This window comes from Arvicola amphibius, chromosome 2 (genome assembly GCF_903992535.2).
Source record: "Arvicola amphibius chromosome 2, mArvAmp1.2, whole genome shotgun sequence".
Lineage (NCBI taxonomy): Eukaryota > Metazoa > Chordata > Mammalia > Rodentia > Cricetidae > Arvicola > Arvicola amphibius.
Window position 1 is genome coordinate 143,236,032 of NC_052048.2, and position 24,470 is coordinate 143,260,501.

General features: G+C 42.8%; 1 protein-coding gene across 1 annotated transcript; it reads right to left on the reverse strand.

Moving 5' to 3' along the window:
* Positions 1–268: 268 nt before the first annotated feature.
* Ccdc126 (coiled-coil domain containing 126) lies at positions 269–24,470 on the reverse strand. The gene is made up of 3 exons (XM_038320305.1): positions 24,302–24,470; positions 13,338–13,697; positions 269–2,115 (listed from the first exon to the last, which is right to left on the reverse strand). The coding sequence occupies exons 2-3, from the start codon at positions 13,573–13,575 to the stop codon at positions 1,931–1,933; spliced, it is 423 nt and encodes a 140-aa protein (XP_038176233.1). The 5' UTR covers positions 13,576–13,697; positions 24,302–24,470; the 3' UTR covers positions 269–1,930.

Here is a 24,470-nt window from a genome sequence, read left to right on the forward strand (position 1 = left end):
TTTGAAGTTAAAATAAAGACCAAATTTATATTATCTTTCATCAGCTGGGCGGTGGTGGTGCATACCTTTAATCCTAGCACTTAGGAGGCAGAGGCAGGTGGATCTCTGTGAGTTCAGGGCCAGCCTGGTCTACAAAGCAAGTTCCAGGACAAGCAGAGCTGTTATAAAGAGAAATCCTGTCACAAAAAGAAAAAAAAATAGATAATTTTTAGTCATTAAGGGCTGGGAATGAAACGGCCACTATTTAAAAAAAAACACATGGAACAACTGTAAATACAAACAATATATTTTATTTCATCCCTGAAAACAATGACAAAACCAGAAATGTTCACAACTCCTCGAGACTGAACAAGTGCTTCAGACTTCACCTAGTGGACAATCATTTCTTCACATAAAGGTACAGGGAAGACATTTCAGAAAGCTATCTTTCAAGAAACAATATATTCTTATACTTATTTTAACAAAATAATCACTGCTACTGTTTGTGGTAGCATATTATAACAATGAACAATATCGAAAACTAAGTTCAATTTAGTCTAAATCTAGAGGCTAGCTGCAATTCAGCAGTCATTATATAGAATAAATACTACAAAATATAGAATACTAGATAGCAATTGGATTTGCTACAAAAGATATTTAAATAAAGACATGTTTTGTTCTATACTAGAGTTAACCAAATTAAGATTTCTTGTGCTGTATACAGTAGCTGTTTCCCTAAAAAGATAATCAATCTTCATAATTTATACTTTAATGCTCTTAATTTTGCAAAGGGGTCATTTATATAAAATGAGTAGCTAATCTGGCATCTCCTAGCTCAGGATACTCTTACATAACATCAATTAACATTAACATTTCCAAGCAGCTTTGTGCAGCACAAATATGTTCATTATATACATCTGACTAAAGTCCTCAATCTCTTCCTTCTCCTGCCACATAACCAAAGCAGCATTTACCACCATATGGAAACAATGTACTTTCCTAACAGCAGAAACAGTCAATGGACTAAATATTTTCCTTTATTTTAGACTGGGTCAGCTCTTGTCCAGGATGGCAGTGAGCTTGCCAGTCCCCTGCCTCAGCCTTCTGAGTATCCATGACTACAGCATATGACATTGGAATTTACTTTCAAATCAACAATCATGATTGTGAAAAATCATGCATATTTTACTTTCCATCATAAAAATATGTATTATTATGCAGAATATAGTATGAAATTTTTAAGTATGAGATTAGAGATTACTCTCATCTCTATTAAATAGTCCCCAATGGTTAGGCTATGGACAGTGGCTGCTACCCATTTCAAAATTATACTCTTACAAATGCTATTTTTAAAAATATACAATTAACCTTCAGTTATTTTGAAGGATAGTGCAAATGAAAACATTCTTTGGGTCTATTTTAAAACATTATTTTCAACATGACACTTCCTTTTCCTGCTCATAATCTGAGTAACAAAATACAGTATTGGAACTAAGCATGTTTCTACTCACAGGGACATCATGAGGGCAGATGACAGAATGATTCAGTAACTTTATCATCCGCTTATCTGAAAAACATGTTATATACTTAAATAAATATTTTATAGAAAGGATTCCATGTCTTTCTAGTTTTTTTCTAGTGTTTTTGTTACTTCCTGATCTCAAATACCCAAGATGTATACAAGGATGGCCTCCTTGCTTACCACATCAACTGTGTTACCAAAGTCCCGTTAAATATACATAACAGCATCGAAGAGCTCTGCGAGAAAGCCAACTAATAACGCCTGTGCATCTATATACAGAATTAGCGTCCTACGAGCCCAGCGAGCTCCTTGGAAATGTGTGGAGCTTTTATTGTCCAGTATATTACTCTGTCCTAGGCAGCAGTGTAAGAGGTGTCCTGCGATGGATGTATCCCACAGTGGTATCAGCCCTGCAAGGTGGCTTCACTGCTATCTGACACTGCCGGATGCACTCGTCCTTTTGTTGGTGGTTACCGGCACCAAGTTCCCACTGGTGCCATTGGTAGTATTGGCTGCTGAGCCATTCACAACGATATAGTCAACCTTGTTCTCCAGCTTCACCAAGCGCTGCAAAATGTCATCTAAGAGGACCGCAATCGTTCTCTTCAGATCCGCTAAGGGGAAAAATGGGAATAAATCTTATTAAATAGCAACAGAACACTTGATATTTGTGTCTTCACAGTTTAAGGGAAAGAGGTAAACAATTATCAGGACATCTGAAATAAAATGTGTTCCAGAGAACACATGCAGACCCCAAACAGGGAAAGCCAGCAAGAGAGCTAAAACACACCAGAACTCACCCCTCTGAGAGCAGATTGAAAGTCAGGCTCAAGACATCAGGAACATTTAGACTGTCTCTCACTTTTAAAAAAGGCATTTTTTTTCTATGTGTATGCATGCTTTATTTGAATGTATGTCTATGCACCATGTGTATGCCTGGTGCCCAGAGGCCAGGAGAGGGTGCTGGAATCCATGGACTGGAGTTAAAGATTGTTGTGAACCCCCATGTGGGTGCTTCCAGGACCTCTGAAAGAAAAGCTAGTGTTCTCATTGGCTGAGCCACCTCTTGACACACTATGCTGAGTTTCTTGAGCAGTGTATACAGAAGGCTTGGACCAGGCAGGTAAAGTACTGGTAAAGGAAGATAAAGAGAGCTATGGAAGCAAATCAACCAAATGCAAGCAAGACACCCGAACCCTCAGACTGGAACAAGAATGGGGAGCCAGGGTACAGGGTGACCTGCTCAAAGGACTGTACTAAGTTACTCTAGAGTTTGATACCACTGTTCCAGGTTCGCCTGGGTGACTCCAGGTCACCAAGCAGTCCTTGACTCCATCAAGAGGATCTTGTTTGTGTGTAGATACTACAACCTGGACTTCACTAACCACAAGGCATTGACCGTTAACTCCATATGAGCAAAAAGGTACACACCAGACCCAAGAAGAATTCAACACCCTCAACCTGGGTGACATAGAAAGAAAGAAAGAGACATCAGGGGGCTGGAGAGATGGCTCAGCAGTAAAGAACACTGGCTGCACAAATAGCATAAATATCTCGGAGTAACTCTAACCAAACAAGTGGAAGACTTGTATGACAGGAACTTTAAATCTTTGAAGAAAGAAACTGAAGAAAACACCAGAAAGTGGAAAGATCTTCCATGCTCTTTGGTAGGTAGAATTAACATAGTAAAAATGGCAATCTTATCAAAAGCAATCTTCAGATTCAATGCAATGACCAGCAAAATCCCAGCAAAATACTTTACAGACCGTGAAAAACAGTACTCAACTTCATATGGAAAAGCAAAAGACCCAGGATAGCCAAAACAATCCTGTACAATAAAAGAACTTCTGGAGGCATCACAATTCCTGACTTCAAACTCTACTACAGAGCTACAGTACTGAAAATAGTCTGGTATTGGCATAAAAACAAACAGGAGGACCAATGGAACCAAATCAAAGACCTGGATATTAATCCACACCCTTTCAAACATCTGATCTTTGACAAAGAAGCAAAAAATATCAAATGGAAAAAAGAAAGCATATTTAACAAATGGTACTGACAAAACTGGATATCAACATGTAGAAGAATGAAAATAGACCCGTATCTATCATCATGCACAAAACTCAAGTCCAAATGGATCAAAGACCTCAACATAAAGCCAGCCACACTGAACCTCATAGAAGAGAAAGTGGGAAGTACACTTGAATGCATTGGCACAGAAAACCACTTCCTAAGTATAACCCCAGCAGCACAGACACTGAGAGAAACAATTAATAAATGGGATCTCCTGAAACTGAAAAGATTCTATAAAGCAAAGGACATGATCAACAAGCTAAAATGACAGCCTACAGAATGGGAAAAGAGCTTCACCAACCCCACATCAGACAGAGGTCTGATCTCTAAAATATACAAAGAATTCAAGAAATTGATCATCAAAAGAACACATAATCCAATAAAAACATGGAGTACAGACCTAAACAGAGAACTCTCAACAGAAGAATCTAAAATGGTTGAAAGACACTTAAGGAAATGTTCAACATCCTTAGTCATCAGAGAAATGCAAATCAAAACAACTCTAAGATTCCATCTTATACCTATAAGAATGGCCAAGATCAAAAACACTGATGACAGCTTATGCTGGAGAGGTTGTGGGGTAAAGGGAATATTTCTACATTGCTGGTGGGAATGAAAGCTGGTACAGCCCCTTTGGATGTCAGTGTGGCAATTTCTCAGAAAATTAGGAAACAACCTTCGTCAAGACCCAGTAATACCACTTTTGGGTATATATCCAAAGGATACTCAATTGTGCCACAAGGACATGTGCTCAACTATGTTCAAAGCAGCTTTGTTTGTCATAGTCAGAACCTGGACCTTTGACCGAAGAATGGATAAAGAAAATGTGGTACATTTATACAATGGAATACTACACAGCAGAAAAAAATAACATCTTAAAATTTGCAGGCAAATGGACGGAGCTAGAAAACATCATATTGAGTGAGGTAACCCAGACCCAGAAAGACAATTATCACATGTACTCACTCATAGGTGGTTTTTAAACATAAAGCAATGAAAACCAATCTACAAACCACAATCCCAGAGAACTCAGACAACAATGCGGACACTAAGAGAGACTTACATAGATCTAATCCACATGGGAAGTAGAAAAAGACAAGATCTCCTGAGTAAATTTAGAGCGTGGGGACCTTGGGAGAGAGGGTTGAAGGGGAGGAGAAAGAGAGGCAGGGAATGGAACAGAGAAAAAATGTAGAGCTCAATAAAAATCAATAAAAAATACTGGCTGCTCTTCCACAGCACCAGGGTTCAATTCCCAGCACCCACAAGGCAGCTCACAACTGTCTATAACTCCAGTTCCAGGGGATCTGACACCCTCATACAGATAGACCTGCAGGTGAGACACCAACCACTGCTTAGAAAATAAAAATTAAAAATTATTTTTAAAAAAGAGAGAGAAAGAAAAAAGAGACATCTAACATTGAGATGATGAAGGGCCCACAAGCTGTCCTCCAACCACCCACATACGCACCAAGACAAGATAAAGGACTCCAACTGCTCCCAGCAATTTAAGTCACAAGGTCCCCCACTGCTTGAGAAGACCCAATCAAACTGCTGTCCGGATCCATCTAGACCCATCCCACACTTGGACTGGATGGTCCAGTCCTACGGGCTTAGCCTCGGGCTCTCAGCTCAGTCTCCAGCTCTTCCTTGGCAAGTTTCTCTGCAGCTCCTCCCACTGAGATGCTCAGAATGCTGTGTACTTTCAGGGACTGATTTCTACTAGCTCTTGCCTCAGCCTTAGTGAGGCCTCTCTGAACTCTGTGCCGCCAACCTTTTTCGGCTGTTCTGTGCACTCACTCACACACACACACACACACACACACACACACACCACATATCTCAGAGTTATTAGCAATTAAGATTGGAATAAAGATCTCATGTCTTCACTGTAAGGACAACTAGAACCATCTGGAAAACTGCAGTCAAAGACACCAACAAAACTTGTGAATTTACTGTCGCTGCATGAATTCTGTCCACTGCTGACACTGCACTGTCAGAAGACCTAGCCAGGGCGGCAGGCATGCCACCTAGTTCCAACTGGGATTTCTTCTCGAAAAATGATGGTTACTATAATTCTTAACCTCTGTGGATGGTTAAGGGGGTTAAGTGGACTTTTCCTAGCTTGGAAAAAAAACAAACTGTTCTTTGTGAAACTGTCCCTTCAGGTTTTTCACTGGCATTCCAGATATTAGGTAGTCAATAGTGGCAATTGATATTGTTATTTATTGTTGATCCTGGATCAAAAAGGCAGCTCAACCCTTGGTCTCTGCTCAACAGGGAAAACCATCAAACACCAGCTAAGAAAGTTGCTGGTGGCTGTGCTACTACCAGAAAAAGTATGAGACATAACAAAAAAAAAAGTGTATGCTGGACTTCATAAAAACTAAAATCTTGGGGCTGGAGAGATGGCTCAGCAGTTAAGAACTCTGACTGTTCTTCCAGAGGACCCGGGTTCAATTCCCAGCAACCACATGGCAGCTTACAACTGTCTGAAAATCCAATTCCAGGAGATCTGACACCTTCATACAGATTCACATAAAATAAAGTTAAATAAATCATAAAACAAAACAAAACAAAAAACCCACATCATCTCATGGGGATTCACAGCTATTAAAAAAAAATTTAAAAAATAAAACTAAAACCTTGCCAGGCAGTGGTGGTGCACACCTTTAATCCCAGCACTCAGGAGGCGGAGGCAGGCGGATTTCCATGAGTTCGAGGCCAGCCTGGACTACAAGAGCTAGTTCCTGGACAGGATCCAAAGCTGCAGAGAAACCCTGTCTCAAAAAACCAAACAAACAAACAAACAAACAAAAAACTAAAGCCTTTGGAGCACCGGAGGATGCAGGGTCAGCAAGACGGTTCAGCAGGTGAAGTCAGTTGCTACCAAACAATTCAAGCCTGACAACCTGAGTTTGATCCCTGGAACACACACAAAGGTAGAAACAGTAAAATGACTCCATGGATTTATCCTCTGACCTCCACATATGTGCCTGTAGCATATACCATCCACCCCCTCAATAAATAAATAAATAAATAAATAAATAAATAAATAAATAAATAAATAGCAAAAAGATGTAGGACTCTCAGGTACTCCTCCAGCATCACATCTGCCTGCACGCCGTCATGCTCCCCACCATGATAATGGACTGAACCTCTGAACTGTAAGCTGCCCCAATGAAATGTTTTCTTCCTAAGAGTTGCCATGGCCATGGTATCTCTTCACAGCAATAGAAACCCTAAGACAGAAGTTCGAACCAGGGACTGAGGAATTGTTGTGATACTTCTGACCATGTTTTTGTTTAGAGGAATTTGGACTTTGGTACTTTGGATTAGAAAGCAAGGGAATGTTTAAGCACTGCTTAATGGGTCATACTAGTAGGAGCATGGAAGACAGAGGTGCTAAGAGTTATTTGAAGTGATGGGGGCTCGCTTAAGAGCTTTCAGAGAAGAAGAATTTTAGTATGTTGCCTAGAGATCGTTCTTGTGATATATTAGTGAAGAAAGTGGCTTGTCCGAAGAGCTGCATGAGGCTAAAGTGAAGAGGAAATCTCAAAACGTGAGTATAGACTCATGTGGTTACTAGTGTTCCTGATTATAAAGATTTATAATGAAAATACAAAATGTAAGTTTTGAAGAGAAAAAGAGCACAGAGAAGTCCTGTGTTCAAAAGATAAAGTGAGTGCTAGCCTCAGGGCAAGATCCCACCCAACCAAGTTTCCCACTTGTGGAAAGAAACAAAGAAAAACTTAGAGTCAGGTGTGGTGGGACACACCCTGAATCTCAGTGTTCTAAAGGCAGAGGCTACCAGATCTCTGAGTTTGAGGCTAACCGGGTCTACAGGGCAAGTTTCAAGACAGCCAAGCTTAGGCAGTGAAGGACAGAAAGCTGGTGAAGATGTAACTATATGGGGGGGGGGGGGTGTTCTAGCCCCAGGAAGCAGAACTTGGCAGCTTCAACCACATGGTTCTGGCTTTGGAGTTAAGGATAGAAGAAATGGGTTATGGAATGTGCCTCAGTGCCTAAAGAAAGCTGCTGAGGCCGAGCAGTGTCAGGGGTGTCTCTGAATGGAGGCCTAGTAGAGAGGCCATTAGTGAAGCTGTGAAATTGAAGCCTGGATTGTATGATAACCCAAGATGAGAGAAAGGCCAGAGTTGTGGGATACCTGCTGAGGAGAGCTGCTAACAGGAAGTGGAATCAGCTCAGCCCAAGAGAAAGAAGTGTGTTGCAGTCAACGAAACTGAACACAGTTGGAGAACTGAAGAGTGTTTCTACATCAGACATGGAGATGCAGAGTTTGGAGTTTGCCCAGCTTGTTTTGGTCTTGTTTTGGTCCAGGATTTCCTCACTATGCCCCCTTCCCTACATTTTAGAATGGCAATATACATCCTGTGCCACTGTATGTTGGAAGAACATAATCTATTTTTTATTTTGATTTTACAGGGGGTTACAATTAAGAGATTGCATGAATTTCAGAAGAGGCTTTGAACTTTTAAACACTGTTAAGACTGTGATCGACTATGGGGACTTTTGAACCTGGACTTAAAAAAAATGCCTGCATACTACCAAAGGAGGGGTAAATACGAACCCAGCTACAAACCCTTTGATCTACAATGGTGACCTGGCTGCAGGATGTGCTCGTGCAATGGTGGCACAAGCTTGTGGGGGTAATCAACTATTATCTGATTTGACTTAAGGCCCACTCCATGAAATATAGCCCATCCCTGACGCTGCTTGGGTGATCAAGAACTTGAGACTAGACAGGCCAGAGACCTAGGGGAAAACCAAATACCAATTGTTCTACAAAAGGAACATGCCAATAAAATTACTCTTAAGAACATTCTGCTCTACTCATAGATCAGTGCCTTGTTCAGCCATCATCAGAGAAACTTCCTCCTGCAGCAGGTGGGAACAACAGTCAGACTCACAGAAGAGACCCACAGCCAGACACTGTGCAGAGAGTGAGAGACCTTGGAACACTCAGCCCTAAACAGTTTACTCCCATCAAATCCCTCCCAGCGCAAGGAGCCCTGCAGAAGAGGAGGCAGAAAGAGTTAAGAGCGAAAGGGGATGGATGAAATCAAGGAATCAAAACCCAAACACAGCAGGACCAATGCCCATAAGAACTCACAGAGACTGAGGTAGCATGCCCAGAGCCTGCATGGGTCTGCACCAGATAGGGTTCTAGAGCACACACACCCCCATCCCTTACCCAGAAGCTATCTCTAACTGATAGCCACTTGCAAATTATTTTTCTCCAAGGGAGCCTCACTGGGGAATACTACTTTTTCCTTTCCTTTTCTTTTTTGTTTGTCTAGACAGTGTTTCTCTCTGTAGCCCTGGCTGTCCTGGAACTCACTTTGTAGACCAGAGTGGCCTTGAACTCACAGAGATCGACCTGTCTCTGCCTTCCAAGCAAACTACTCTTAAGAGTAGGCCCGATGTCCAGCACGGATGGCCAACAGAAAACAAACTCAACAGAGCCTTTGGAGGTTCCAAGTCTCATAATGTTAAATCAGGGCAGTTTTTTTTTTTTTAACTCACGAGTCCTTTGCAAATATATTATGGCTTCTGGTTTTGTTGGGGGATCGGGGTCACTATGTTTTGTTTTGTTCCAGACAGGGTCTCACACAGAGAAACCCTGTCTAGACAAACAAAAAAGAAAAGAAAAGGAAAGGAAAAAGTAGTATTCCCCAGCTTTGAATTTGGAACGGCTTTGAATTTACAAAGATCCACCTGCCTCTGCCTCCCAAGCTGCTGGGTTTAAGGCATACGCCACTATGCTCAGCTTCGGTGTTGTTTTTATAGGATTCCTGTGTGTGCAAATGTGTATGTGTCTACATATGGTTCTTGTGCCTTTTTTCCTTTGCTCTTCTTCTTGTTTGGTTGTTTTGTCATATTCTGTTTTGTTTGTTCTTGATTTATCATATTTTATTACTAGTCTTTAGATTATCTGTTTTCTAATGAAAGAAAGCATGTGGATCTGAATTGAGAGGAGAGTATGAAGGAACTGGGAGAAGGAAGGAGAGGGAAAACCATAATAAGAATATATTGCTTGAAAAAAAAAATCTACTCTTGGATCGTTTGAGTAAGAATCGCCCCCACAGACTCATATTTGAACGCTTATGAAATGAAATGGTAATAGGAAACAAGGCTTTGTTGGAGTGGGCGTGGCCTTGATGGAGGAGGCGTGGCCTTGTTGGAAGGAGTGTGTCACTGCAGGGTGGCTTTTTGGGTTTCAAATACCCAAGCCAGGACCAGTGGTGCTCTCTTCCTTCTGCCTGCAGATCCAGATGTGGAACTCTTTTTTTTTTAATTGATATTTATTGAGCTCTACATTTTTCTCTGCTCCCCTCCTTGCCTCTCCCCTCTCTCCTTCAACCCTCCCCCAAAGTCCCCATGCTCCCAATTTACTCAGGAGATCTTGTCTTTTTCTACTTCCCATGTAGATTAGATTTATGTAAGTCTCTCTTAGTGTCCTCACTGTTGTCTAAGTTCTCTGGGATTGTGGTTTGTAGGCTGACTTTCTTTGCTTTATGTTTAAAAACAACCTATCAGTGAGTACATGTGATAATTGTCTTTCTAGGTCTGGGTTACCTCACTCAAAATAATGTTTTCTAGCTCTGTCCATTTTCCTGCAAAATTCAAGCTGTTGTTACTTTTTTCTGCTGTGTAGTACTCCATTGTGTAAATGTACCACATTTTCTTTATCCATTCTTTGGTTGAGGGGCATTTAGGTTGTTTCCAGGTTCTGGCTATGACAAACAAAGCAGTTATGAACATAGTTGAGCACATGTCCTTGTGGCACAGTTGAGCATCCTTTGGATATATACCCAAAAGTGGTATTACTGGGTCTTGACGAAGGTTGTTTCCTAATTTTCTGAGAAATCACCACACTGACATCCAAAGGGGCTGTACCAGCTTTCATTCCCACCAGCAATGCAGAAGTATTCCCTTTTCCCCACAACCTCTCCAGCATAAGCTGTCATCAGTGTTTTTGATCTTGGCCATTCTTACATCTTAGAGTTGTTTTGATTTGCATTTCTGATGGAGGACTCTCATTGGTTAATAAAGAAACTGCCTTGGCTTTTTGATAGGTCAGGATTTAGATAGGTAGAGTAGACAGAACAGAATGCTGGGAAAAAGGGAAGTGAGGCAACCACCTCAAGCAGTCGCCATGACTCTCCTCTCTGAGATGGATGCAGGCTAGAATCTTCCCGGTAAGCCACCCCTCGTGGTGCTACACAGAGTAATAATTATGGGTTAATCAAGATGTGAGAGAATTAGCTAATAAGAGGCTGAAACTAATGGGCCAGGCAGTATTTAAATGAATATAGTTTATGTGTTGTTATTTTGGGGCATAAGCTAGCCAGGCAGCCGGGAGCAGGGCGGTGGGAACACAGCCCGCAGCTCCTCACTACAGATCACAATCCTAGACAACAGCCCTCTGCGCAATCAGGAAGGGAGCCTAGTCGCCGGAAATGGAACCGGAAGCCAGAGAGTGAGTGGAGGGAAGTGGCCGTGTTTTTTTAAAGAGAGAGACCACGCCCCAATGGGCTGGTATCTCAGAGGCTTTATTGGCTGAAGGAGCGGAAGGAGCTCCCGCAACACATTTCTCTGATGACTAAGGATGTTGAACATTTCCTTAAGTGTCTTTCAGCCATTTTAGATTCCTCTGTTGAGAGTTCTCTGTTTAGTACTCCATTTTTTATTGGATTATGTGTTCTTTTGGTTTCCAATTTCTTGAGTTCTTTGTATATTTTAGAGATCAGACCTCTGTCTGGTGTGGGGTTTGAAGATCTTTTCCCATTCTGTAGGCCAGATGTGGAACTCTTAGCTCTTCCTCCAGCACTGTGTCTGCCACCATGCTTCCTGCCATAATGATAATGGACTAAACCTTTGAAACAGTGAGCCAGCCCCAACTAAATGCTTTCCTTTTTCCTTTATATAGTGTACGCAGTAATAAAACCCTAAGACAATTTTCAAAAAAGGCAATCAATATTAGCTCCCCAGACATATATATATATATGTATGTATGTACAGAGATAAATAAAGCTGGACACCGGGATACATGCCTATAATCGCAGCACTTGGGAAGCTGAAGCAGAAGGACTTGAGTTCAAGGCTAGCTTGAGCTACAAAGCAAAACCTTGTCTCAAAAGACCAAAGGGCTAGGGGGATAGAGATGCCCAATTCATAGCTGATCAATTCGACAGCCACTTATTCTCAACCTTGGCTTATTTTTAAGACAGAGTCTCACACTGTACCTAGAATCTGCCAATCCAGTTAGACTGACTGGCCAGCAGGCCCCAGGGATCCTCTTGATTCCACCTTCCTAACGCTGGGGTTTACAGGTGTTCTCTGCCATTGCTGGCCTTTTCTTTTTCATGTGGGGACCATAAACAGGGTATCTACATATCCTCCAAGGCTCAGGAAATACCACAGAAGGGCAGAAAGAACATGAGAGTGGCCTGGGAATGACAAGCTATTGTTCTCTTGACTCCCAGCAGTTATGACCCAGCTGTGAGCAAGGCCTCTCCTCAAGATTGGAAATACCTGTGCTGAAGGAAGACAGGCAGCTTGCACAGAAAGCGACACACACCCAACAAACTTACTATGGATACCCAATCCCAAGGCACACAGGAGGCAGGAAAAGGTTCAAGGTCAGCCTAATGTACAAAGCAAAAACCTATCTCAAAATAAAGTTGAGCACATAACTCAGGGAATAAAGTGCTCACCCAGTGAGCAAAACCCTAAGTCTGATAACACATAAACCAAGAATTGTGGCACAGACCTGCAGTCCAGTACTAGGGGAATAGAGGAAGGAAGATCAGAAGTTAAAGGCCATATTCAACTACATCATAAGTTCAAGGCCAACCTGGGATACACGAGACCCTGCCTCAAAATAAATGATTAATTAAATAAAACAGGCTAGGGCTATCGCTTGGTTTATAGTGCTTGACTAGCATTATTGAGGGGCCTGGGTTTGAGTCCCAGCACTGATTGAGCAGGCTTTATTCAGACTCATGACTCTCCCCCTCTCAGCCTTCTGGCAATTCCTAGCTCCCCATCTCATCTAAAAGGAAGAACAAGCTGGGCTGTGGAAGCACACACCTCTAATCCCAGCACAATGGGAGGCAGAGGCAGGTGGATCTCTGTGAATTCAAGGCCAGCCTGGTCCACAGAGTAAGTTCCAGGACAGCCACATAGAGAGATCCTGCCTCAAAAAACAAAACAAAGTAAAACTTAAAACAACAGGAACCTAAGCTCTGAAAGGGAGACTGCAATGAGCAATGCTGGAACTATAGAAAATCTTGCTTCTTGAGACTTAATAAATATTATCCACTTGATGTTTTATATCAAGAAATCAAAAAGAAAAATTAGGAATATATATATATATATATATATATATATATATATATATATATATATATATATGTACATATATATAAAACAATTACACTGTATTACATATTCATTTTTAAATACACATAATACACTTTATACATATATATTTTAAAGAGGTGAATATAGTAGTGAAATGCCACAATTTCTATAACTTACTTAGAATATAAATAAATGTGAAAAATTAATAACAAATCTGGGTGAGGAATATATGAGTACTATATGCTTACTTTACATTCAAAAATATACACCTGTAGTTTTTTTTTTTTTAATCAATTTATAAAAAGCACACACGCTGCTGAGCTCACACAGGAGTGGGCTGGAAAGGAGAAGACGAAGACATTGTGGTTCTTACCGTAGCCTGCCATGGAGGCTCCACTGTTCACATCCCCCATGCTCTCGCTCTCCTCCGCCAGGGCTTTCACGTATCTTTTGCTTAAGTCTAGGATTTGCTCCCGTAACTTGACGCTGCTCTGATGTCGCGGCTGTTGAAAAGTATAGTGAAGCAGCATCAGACCCCAGATGAGTCCAAACACCAGCAACAGGAAGCTCAGCTTCTGGGACATATTTTTCCTTGAGATTATAAAAATCATTTCTGATGAAGCAAGCAGATTTGATTGAGAAGCAGTAACTGGAAAACAATTTTGAGCAGGAAGGAAAAGCTCCCTAGTGCTGTGTATCCATCTTCAGCAGGGCTGCCTCCGCATTGACAGACCTGTAAATGAAGAACAAAGGGGCCATTGTCACCTGGATGGGGAAGACAATGAAAGTTCTAGAGTTTTGATTTGTTATTAAGCCATCTTCCCTGACAATTTTCTTTGCCACATAACAAGCTTCCTGATCACCTATCAATTCCATTTACATACATTTTTCAAAATTAAACTAGAAATAAATACAAATCCATTGAGAATATCTGAAAATGTGCCACCTCACTCCTAAACTTTGAACAATTTCTCATCTGCTACTAAAGTCATTGATAAGGTTCACAGACAATACAAGGTTTCCACAGTCTGTCTGTTCAAACATGGCCACAGCAGTATTCCTAAACAAAAACAGGGATGTCAAAATAAAAGTTAGAAATGATGAAGAGCAAATACAGAAAGTCGAAATGCCTCTCTAACAAGAATGTCCATAATAAAGCGTGTGCCGACATTTGGGTCTGCCACTAGAAGGTGGCCATAATGAGAACGCATTAACCCTACGGAGCATCCGACAGAACATGGAAAGTAAGCAAGTGAAAGGAAAGGTAAAGCCAACCATGAAGTTTGGAAAGACCTAAAATTTAAAAATAATGTTTATAGGCCACTGAAACACCAGGGAAAAAAGCTCAGTATCCAGAAGGGAAAAAAATAATCGAAGTAAAAATCTATAGCTCATTCCCCATGACTACTTCATAGCTTACTGAAAATGATCCTGAGGTTTGCATTTCTGCAATGAGAACAAATAACCTCAATTTTAATCCATTTACTAGGAAATAACAAACTAAACATAACCTATTTTGCGACCACGACTAAAGGTTCACACAGTACAATAACGTAAAGGTAACAAGCCAGCCACAGAGGCACACACCAGCAACTCAGTGCGTGAAGGAAGAGAGCACGGCAAGCTGCAGGCCAGCCTAGGCTGCAGGGCAATGTCGAGTCTGTCTCAGCTACACAGAAAGACAAAAACAAAGACAAAAACCAAGCCCATGGAGCAATAAATAGCACATACTGAGTTAGGAACGAGGAATACTCTAGAGTTCTACCCAATAATTTGCTTCCTAGCATATATGCTTTCAATTTTTTGTTTTACTTGAGACAAGCTCTCATTGTGTAGCCCTGGATGTCCTGGAACTCATTATGTACATCAGGCTGACCTGAAATTCCCATAGACCCATCTGCCTCGCATACTCCTATCGATGTATAGCAGCTCTTCTGTGTCTTCAAACACAAGCTGAGAGTACACTGTGTGTTTTCACACCATGAAAAGAGCGCCTGGACTCCCCTGAGCTGGACAGGTTGGCTGCGAGAAGAGTGACAGCACTGGAGAGCGGAGAACACGGCCAGCTCGGGATTTTTAAGAGATGAAGAGTTAAATGACAGCTAAGAAAGAGGAAGGAAGGGGGAAAGCAATCCAGATGCATACTAACTTGACACACAGGAAAGTGGTAAGGCCGTTGTTTTCCGAAGTAAACCGTATAGGCAGGAAAGCTGTGTGCACGGTGGAAATGCTGCAATTGATTGTGACATGCAATAGTCTTGGACTACAAGCAGTGTGTTTAAAACAGCACGAGGGTATGCACACTGCAGAGCAGCATACTGTGCGGTCAGAACCAATGCTACAGGATGCAGCATGGGCAAGCGCTGCCACACACACCTTGGGTTCACTGCACATTGGGTTTTGAATTCACTTCTGACTGCTGCACATTTGAGAATCTTTTACTGTTGCCCAATTAAAAAAACAAATCTCAATGAATTACTCAATCCCAGATAAGATAATCACGCAGTGTAAGACACTGGACTCTGACCAACATAAGATCTGATTACACCACCAGTCAGAAAAGAGACCTTCATAAAGTCAAGAACTTCCCAATATGGATTCTACGGAGTGCGTCTCTGATACTGATATGGGGGGAATCCGGGTCTCCTCTTGGGGTCCTTTTGGTTTGATTTTTGGTTTGTTTGTTTTTCAAGACAGGGTTTCTCTGTGTACCCCTGGCTGTCCTAGAACTCACTCTGTAAACCAGGTTGGTCTTGAACTCAGAGATCCACCTGCCTCTGCCTCCCAAGTGCTGGGATTAAAGGTGTGTATCGCCACTGCGTGGCGGGGTTCTTAATCTTATTAATAAAAAGATTTTAAGAACAGGCCCAGAGCCGGGCAGTGATGGCGCACACCTTTAATCCCAGCACTCTGGAGGAGGCAGAGGCAGGCAGACCTCTGTGAGGTCGAGGCCAGCCTGGTCTACAAGAGCTAGTTCCAGGACAGGCTCTAAAGCTACAGAGAAACCCTGTCTCGAAAAACTAAAAACTAAAAAACAGGCCCAAAGGAAAGCCGGAAAAGCCCCAGGGCTCCACAGATTTAGTTGAAGCAAGCACGGAAGTGAAACGGGAGCTTTAGAGAGAGCAGAAGTACAGACTATCAGGGGAATTCAAGGTATTACGGAAAGCATGTTTAGAAAAAGGAAACTAAAAAGAGAAGTGACATTTTCCTGACTAACTCCGAGCCAGCAGGCTCCTGACTGCGCAGCACAGGGCCGGGTAAGCTACTGCTCCAGGACAGGGCGGCAGCACACTGGAGGACCAATTATTACCCTGACCTCATTAGTGTGCCTTCTGGGGTAGTTCTTAGGTCAAGTCTTGCCCATGCCCAGCTGGAAAGCTAGGTCTCCACCTGGGCCAGATCCCCTTTTCTTGACTAGGATTTTTCTACTGTTAACAATACTCAGTCTTCCACAGAATAAAATGTCCACCTCTGGAGTATGTCGGGGTCTTGGACAAACATAAATAAGGAATCTATGATCTGCAATTTGGGAGTGTCTGCTTCACGACTGCTCACGGTAATAAGACATTTATTATGAAAAGGTTTTGGTCAATGTGGTATATATACACACAGTAGGTTTTACTCAGCCATAATGAAAAACAAACTTACAGGAAGATGAACGGAACTGGAAATCACCAATAAGTGGAGCAGGCTAGTCTCACCAAGTGTCATGTTCTCTCTTACAGGTCTCGGCTAACTTTAAAAGAAAGGAATGGAAGGGGGAGCAATTTGGAGTATAAAGAAAAAAGAAGGAGGCAAAGAGAGTGTAAGGGATGGAGCGAACACTATGAAAGGGCATCCTATTTGTGTACGAACATGTCAGAGAAACCCACTGCTTCGTACAACTAATACACACTGGGAGAACTGTCAAAAGAAAATGGTTGTCTTGAGAATCACAAAGGTCTGAGGGGCTGGGAGCCCTGATCCCACTCTACACCAGAGGATTCTGAAAGGACATCAAATGGACGATAGACGGAAGAAAGAACTCTAGAACTTTCCCAAGTTAAAAAGATGTCCAGGAGCCAGCTTGTGCCTGACAAAGAGCTCAAAAGTTCCTAAATCCAAGAGGATTCCCTGAAGCTCCCCGATCCGGAGAGCTGCTGTGGGAATCCCACGAGCAAGTCCAAGCAACACAGGCAGAAGGAGCTCAGGTCTTTAAAGGTACGCATCTGCCTTAGGTCTTTCTCAGGTAATGTTTTACATAAAATTACCTGGCCAGATTTTTTATAATCCCAGTATCAAATCACACCCCATACCAAATAAATGAGAATGCAGATGGAAACCAAGCCTTCACAAGTGTTGGGATTACAGATGCATGCTACCAAGCCTGCTGCTAGCAATATCTTTTAAAGAACACTGGGGTTGGTGCTCAGTGTACAGCAAAGACAGAGAAGAACACTGCTCAAAATGCCAGACCCTTCATAAAGCGAGGCAGCAGTGAGAGCCACAGGAGACTGCATCAATTACAACTTATAAATCACTTCATTCGGTGTGACATCGGAACCCTCTGCTTGGACCTGGGCATGGGTGGTAGAAAACCAGTGACCTTTACCCCAGTAAACAACACAAGTTGTTACTACCAGGATGACCAAGCCCCACTTTTTGACTGGGCAAGCATAAAGGGGAAAAGCCAACTCCGCTGAACCCCATCCAGTGTCTGGATAAATACATGTCCCAGTTTGCTGGAACTTAAGCCGGACAGACAAAGAGCTAGAACTTTCAGCAACTAAAGGTAATTGACTTATATACTTTCAGGGGTTAGAGAAGAAATAATTACCAGCCTCAACTAGGATTCAATGTGTGTTTCTATATAAAGTACAAAGCTTAAAATGACAGCAGAACCTGTACTTTAAACACCCCATCTTTCTTTATGTTTCAAATACTGGCCCAGCACTTGGGAAGCCATGTAGATGAGAGAAGAGTCACTACCTAGAAATCTGGCAGGCCAACACGTCACTAAGGGGTTCTGAGCTACCATCATAGTTTTTGTCTTTTTCTTTTTAAAAAATACTAAGCCGGGCAGTGGTGGTGCACACCTTTAATCCCAGCATTCGGGAAGCAGAGGCAGGCAGATCTCTGAGTTCAAGAGATCTACAAGAGCTAGTTCCAGGACAGGCTCCAAAGCTACAGAGAAACCCTGTCTCGAAAAAACAAAAAATAAAAACTAAAAAAAAAATATTATAAGAGCATTAGGGCAATGACCCAGAGGTTGACAAATTTCTTATTGGACTATTCATTAATTTATTATTGATCCATTATGTTCCAAATACATTTTACTTACATAAATCAAAACATTACAAAGTTGCTATAAAAAGAATCTATAAAGATCAAGGCTGGGGGCTGGAGAGATGGCTCAGAGGTTAAGAGCATTGCCTGCTTTTCCAAAGGTCCTGAGTTCAATTCCCAGCAACCACATGGTGGCTTACAACCATCTGTAATGGGGTCTGGTGCCCTCTTCTGGCATGCAGGCATACACACAGGCATAATATTGTATACATAATAAATAAATAAATAAATAAATAAATAAATAAATTTTTTTTGAAAAAAGATCAAGGCTGGTAAAGGACTTGTCTTATAAGCATCAAATCCTGGGTTTGATCCCCAGAAATTGCCTGAAAAGGCTGACCACACACACACCACACACACACACAAACCACACACATACACACACACACACACACACACACAATACTCACACACACTACACTCTCACACATACCACACTTTCACACACACAATCTTACACTTGAAATAAATAAATACTAAGACCCCCAAGCCAGGCCAACAAACATGTTTTTATTCTAACACTGGGGTGACTGCTTCTCTTCCAGATTGGCTAGGGTCTGATCTCACAGTCATTCCCAATTGAAGAGTTTTAAAAGAACCATGCAAAGAAAATGAGAGAAAGGAGGGGTGTGCTACTCCGTTTTGGGGAGGGAAGGCGAGCTGGCCTTGTATAAACAAATGTGGGGAAAGGAAAAGATTTGCATAGAAGTTTTACAAGGTGGAAGAGTGATGAGAAGCGTGGGAGATGTGCGGAATTCAGGCTGCGGTTGGCTGTCTACCTTTGATAGAAAAATGACATTTTCCCCTCACAGACAGCAGGAAACCCCAAAGTTCCCTGATGACCCTTTCTTAAGACATATAGGGTCAGTCACTGTAAGGAGCCTCAGAGTCGGCTCAGGACACCCCAAACCAAGTCCTCAGCACAAAGGAGATTTATTTACCCCAGAGGACAGGGATAAGGGACAAAGACAGGAGATAAGGAAGAGGGAGAAGGGGAGGGAACACAGGACAGAGGATAAGAAGGAGACAGATGTGGCCCATAGAAAAATGGTCATTTATAAAGGTAAAATGGAAACACCATGTTAGGATGAGGAGTTTAATTTTAATTGGACATGTTAGTTACCCAAAGGGGGCTTTTGATTACTGGACTTCAATACTTTGACAGGTGGGCCGTGGTAGTCAGCCTCAGGAGGAAGTGGCCAAATAAGGACTAGACCTTGGTGGCTAGCTGAAGGAATGTAATCTAAGGGACTGGGGGAGATGGGCAAGGCCTGCTAGAGCCACCTGCTCCAGTGAGCCAGTGTCCCTTCAGCAATGGTCTGACATGAAGGTCTTTACAAACACAAAAAAATGCTCTACTTTGTGTCTTCTAATAGAAGAGGGTAACAGAACAGCCAGATGCAGACTAAGTCTATAGCAATTCCCAGAAAGTTAATGGAAAACTGTTACTAAATATTTTAAGCACAATGTGTCAAACAGCAAATACTGGCAGAAGTGTTTTCTAAATTTCTGTATTTGCTACAGGTTTTAATATCCCCACAACAACTTATAAAATCTTTACAGGAAACAGGGTGTAGTGTTTATATATAGTTCAGTGTACAGGACACAGAAACAAAAAGATCTGAGTTCGAGGCCCAGGGCTACACAGTAGGAGGCTATCTTTAAAAAAGAAAAAGAAAAAGAAAAAAATGGCAGTAGTTTTCAACTTTCCCAATGTTGGGACTCTTCCCCATGTTGAGGAAGTATTTCATTGCTACTTCAGAAGTACAATCTTGCTGCTGTTATGAATTGTAATGTAAATATCTGATATTTGACCCTTCTTGGGGTCACAACCCACAGGTTGAGAACCAGTTTTAAATGAAACTACTGATCACCTTTAATCCTTTAATCCCAGCACTTGGGAGGCAGAGGCAGGTGGATCTCTGTGAGTTTGAGGCTAGCCTGATCTACAAGAGCTAGTTCCAGGACAGCTAGAACTGTTAAACAGAGAAACCCTGTCTCAAGGGGGAAAAAGGGGGGGAGTGCTGTTCAGAGCTCTCCTACACTTCTTACCATCTTACCAAACAGTACACACCATGCAAAAAGCCAAGGAGTTAAGCAACATTTCAGTGGTTTCTACACAGTCCAAAATCAAAAGATAAACACGTTAGGCCAGCATTATTATTAGAAAAAAAAAGAAAGAAAATGAATCATGAAATATTTAAACTAGAATTATAAAAAGGAAGGAAGGAAGGAGAGCAGCAAGGGAACAAGAACCATCCAATGACATCAAAGGAACAGTGAAAACCCAGACAGCCAAACTCTCGATTCAGGGCCCCACTGCTTTTCAAAAGCAGGGAACATAACAGATTATTTGCAATGAGCAATGCTTCAGAAAACAAAACAGAAATCATCAGAGCAAACTATATACACTACAGACTTTCTCAGGATATTTGTTTTTACATACAGACATGCACGCAGCTATAAATCTATGAAATCTAAAGATTTCTTGCTGAGTTGTAGTCTTAAAAGCTACTTAAAAAAACCAGCACATTTCAAACTGCCTTCCATGAAGTAGTTCCATGTATTTTTATGCAAACACAGTAATAGCAACACTAAAAACACTAACAGATGGCTAATCCTACCTTAAATCTCCCATTCGCATCTCATCTTGCCTCGCTCCAGTGCTTTGTTTTGTGCTGTTATGAATATTACCCAGAGGCAGCCCCACTCAGCCTCAGGTGCTCTAAGAACCGCTCCTGTCCATTAGTCTCCAAAGGACTCCACAGCCACAGAGGCACACGTGTGTTATAAAAGGACATGGTGTGCTCACCAGCGCTCAGAGGTGCACACAGCACTCTCCGAGACAGCATACAGAACTAAACCACACATAGATAGACATACACACTGGACTTGGCCCTGGAAGGGAGTTTCTGGGGACAGGGTCCTAAAATATTTCCTGGACACAACACTGCCTGAAGCAAATATTTGCTGGGAAAGATTAACATAGGCGACAGCTACCCACTCTGTAATTCGGTCTAAACGTGAAGACGTCTTAGGCCGGGGTATGTAGCTCCTGGGTTCTGTCCACACTACCAAGAAATAAAGATTAAAAAACCAAAATGTACCGCCTTGAAGAAAGCTACACAGCGTTCCTGCTGAGGTAACACACAGATACCATTTTTGGATGGCATTTTTGGAAAGGGAGGAAAAACAGAAACAGTAAAAGTTACAAAATAGGCCAGCCAGCGGTGGCTTTAATCCCAGCACTTGGGAGACAGAGGCAGGCGGATCTCTGTGAGTTCGAGGCCAGCCTGGTCTACAGAGTGAATTCTAATACAGCCAGGGCTACACAGAGAAACCCTTCCTCACAAGAAAAACAAATGGAATTTTTAAAAAAGGAATAAAGTACCTTAAAGTATTCCGCATGATTGCTCGCGCCTTTAATCGCAGCACTAGGGAGGCTGAGGCAGGTGGATCTCTGTACATTGGAGACCAGTTCGGTCTACACGGTGAGTTCCAGTCAGCCAAAGCTACACGGTTAGATAGATAGATAGATAGATAGATAGATAGATAGATAGATAGATAGATAGATAGATAGAAACTCAAGCCGGGCGATGGTGGCGCACGCCTTTAATCCCAGCACTTGGGAGGCAGAGGCAGGCAGATCTCTGTGAGTTCGAGACCAGCCTGGTCTACAAGAGCTAGTTCCAGGATAGGCTCCAAAGCCACAGAGAAACCCTGTCTCGAAAAACAAAAAACAAAACAAAACAAAAAAAACAACTCAAAAAGGGGTGGGGGTAAAATGAGGCAGAGATAAAAACCAGCAGCACTATAGCAGAAAGACAGCACTTCAGGACTGTCCTGCAGTGAGTGCTTAATCTAAAATACATCACGCAGCATCAGAAACTTCACTCACAGCCTGAGCCAGTCATAACCTGTACTACATGGCGGCCCTACACCCCTTTCCACAGCTAACTAGACTAGCAAAGGGCACCCTTGCCAGAGGCCTTCTACAATAAGAGGCCAGAGAGAAAAGAACAGCTGAAGTCGACGAATTCACGAAGAGTAAAACTGAAAATGGGTTAGAAAAGTGAGGCTTAAAGTTAGGCACAAGAGCAGGTACCCAGGGCCACCAGCAGCAGGGGGACGGTAGGACGTCAGCACAGAAAGAGCTTGGGGCACTGGTCGGCAGGGATCGTGGTTCCTGCAGCTGTACAGCTCTTCCCAAGTCCCTTTCTATCATGATGGACAGAGAGAACCATATAACCTGGAGGGCCGGGAACGAGGACGCAAATAAATGAGTAAAGGTGTTTCTATCTTCTTCCCCCACGTTAAAACGATGTCTCAAAATCCTTAGCATTGGATGTCTAAGACAGAAGAGTCGCCGGATCGAACAAGTCCTGCTTTAGATAGGCAAAGGGACCTGCAGTGAGGGCAGAACTACGGTCACAGAGAGGTGGCAGCGCAGGCCAGGAACCAAGGGCTCCTTTTTCTGTAGTCATTCCTGTCTCCTCTGCTACACTCAGCAACACACAGAAACGTTTTCTTCAAAATCAGCGTTTCTGCCACACACGTTAAGGCTATTGGGAATGTTTACGTGCCTAAGCCTTCTTCTACAAGTCCCCATCATTAACTGTGCCACTCTTCAAATAGCCATTAGAAGTCTTCCTTTTACCTAAAGACCTTACTTAGCAGTCAACCCAGCTGGCCCATCAACTCCACTGCCCCACTACAACTGCCCATCCAAAACAATACTCAGTTATTTCACATACTGCACACGCGTGTCTCCACGCAAAACAGTCCACACAGAGCAAACATCTTAAATGAAAAGGAAATCCAGTTAAAGATCTATAAAGATTTCCTTGAAAAGCCATCGCCAATGTCAGTAAGATTGAGAAAGCAGCGCAAAAACAGCTGACATCACGGGGACTAACGCGAGCACACTGAAGTGCTTCCCCATGAGGTTTACTGCAGTCATTCAATATGGACATTCTCGAGGACAAAAACTTGGAAGCAGAAATCCTAAGTGGGGTAAAGACTGTGGACCAGTGAGAAACAGTACAGAAAGTTGCCACAGGGGAAGGCTGCAAAGGGCTTGGGTGCTGACTGACAAAAGCCTTTAATCCCCTCTTTAGGGTTTCCCACAGGACAAGGCTGGGGCAGTGGGGGAAGGTGAGTGAGTCCTTGTACTGTATCTCCAGAGCTGATCCCGAGGAAAGCAGAGTCATCAATTTCCTTAGATCATTCTCTGCCATCTTAAAAGGGCGGAAATTAAGAAGCCAACATTTCTTAATACAGTGGTTCTCAACCTTCCCAATGATGTGACCCTGACCCTTTAATACAGTCCCTCATATTGTGGCGACCCTCAACCATACAATTATTTTCGTTGCTACTTCATAACTGTAATTTTACTACTGATATGAATCATAATGGATATGAAGATGATCCTGGACCACCGCCGTGACGGGTCCTTCGACCCCGTGATTGAGAACCGCTGTCTTAAGGAATGGTTTGCATGTAAGGTGAGTAAAACAAAGTCAACACACAACTTAGAGTAATAATGACTGAACAAAAGAACACATACACGAGTGCACACTACTTTGTATCGCATTCAAAACATCTTTTCATTAAATGAAGAGCTCATGGTGTTATAGTTTATTATTCATAAATCTAACACTTAAAGCTATGTGTTATCTCCATCTGCTGGATGAAACAAATCGGGCTTAGAGCCTTTGATTAGCCCGATGAGAGCAGTACCAAGGGTTCGAATCCCGGTAGCCTGACCACTCAACCACCACCGCCCGCACCAGACAGCAAATGAAGTTCGCCCCCACCAGCCTCCAGGAGAAGAGTTTGGCAGATTTAAAGGGCATTTCATGATGAGCTGTCAAGAACGAAGCAGAAGTGAGCGCGGCCGCGGTTGCTGCACATCCCCGCGGAGAGCCGCCGAGCCCGGCCGGGAGTCTCGGCTGTCACGGCGGCAATGCCCGGGCCGCGAGGACACCGCCTCCCGCCTCCCCTCCGCGTTACCTGACCCGCGGGCTTCCTGTCAATCACGCGGGCCGCCCTCCGCGGGGCTCGCGAGCTGGAGCAGCAGTCACAGCCCGCCGCGGGTGTTAGCGGCGCCACAAGAACCTCCGGGCCGGGACGAAGGTAGGACGGAGCGCGCTCGGCGCCCGGAGACTCTGCTCTCCGTTTC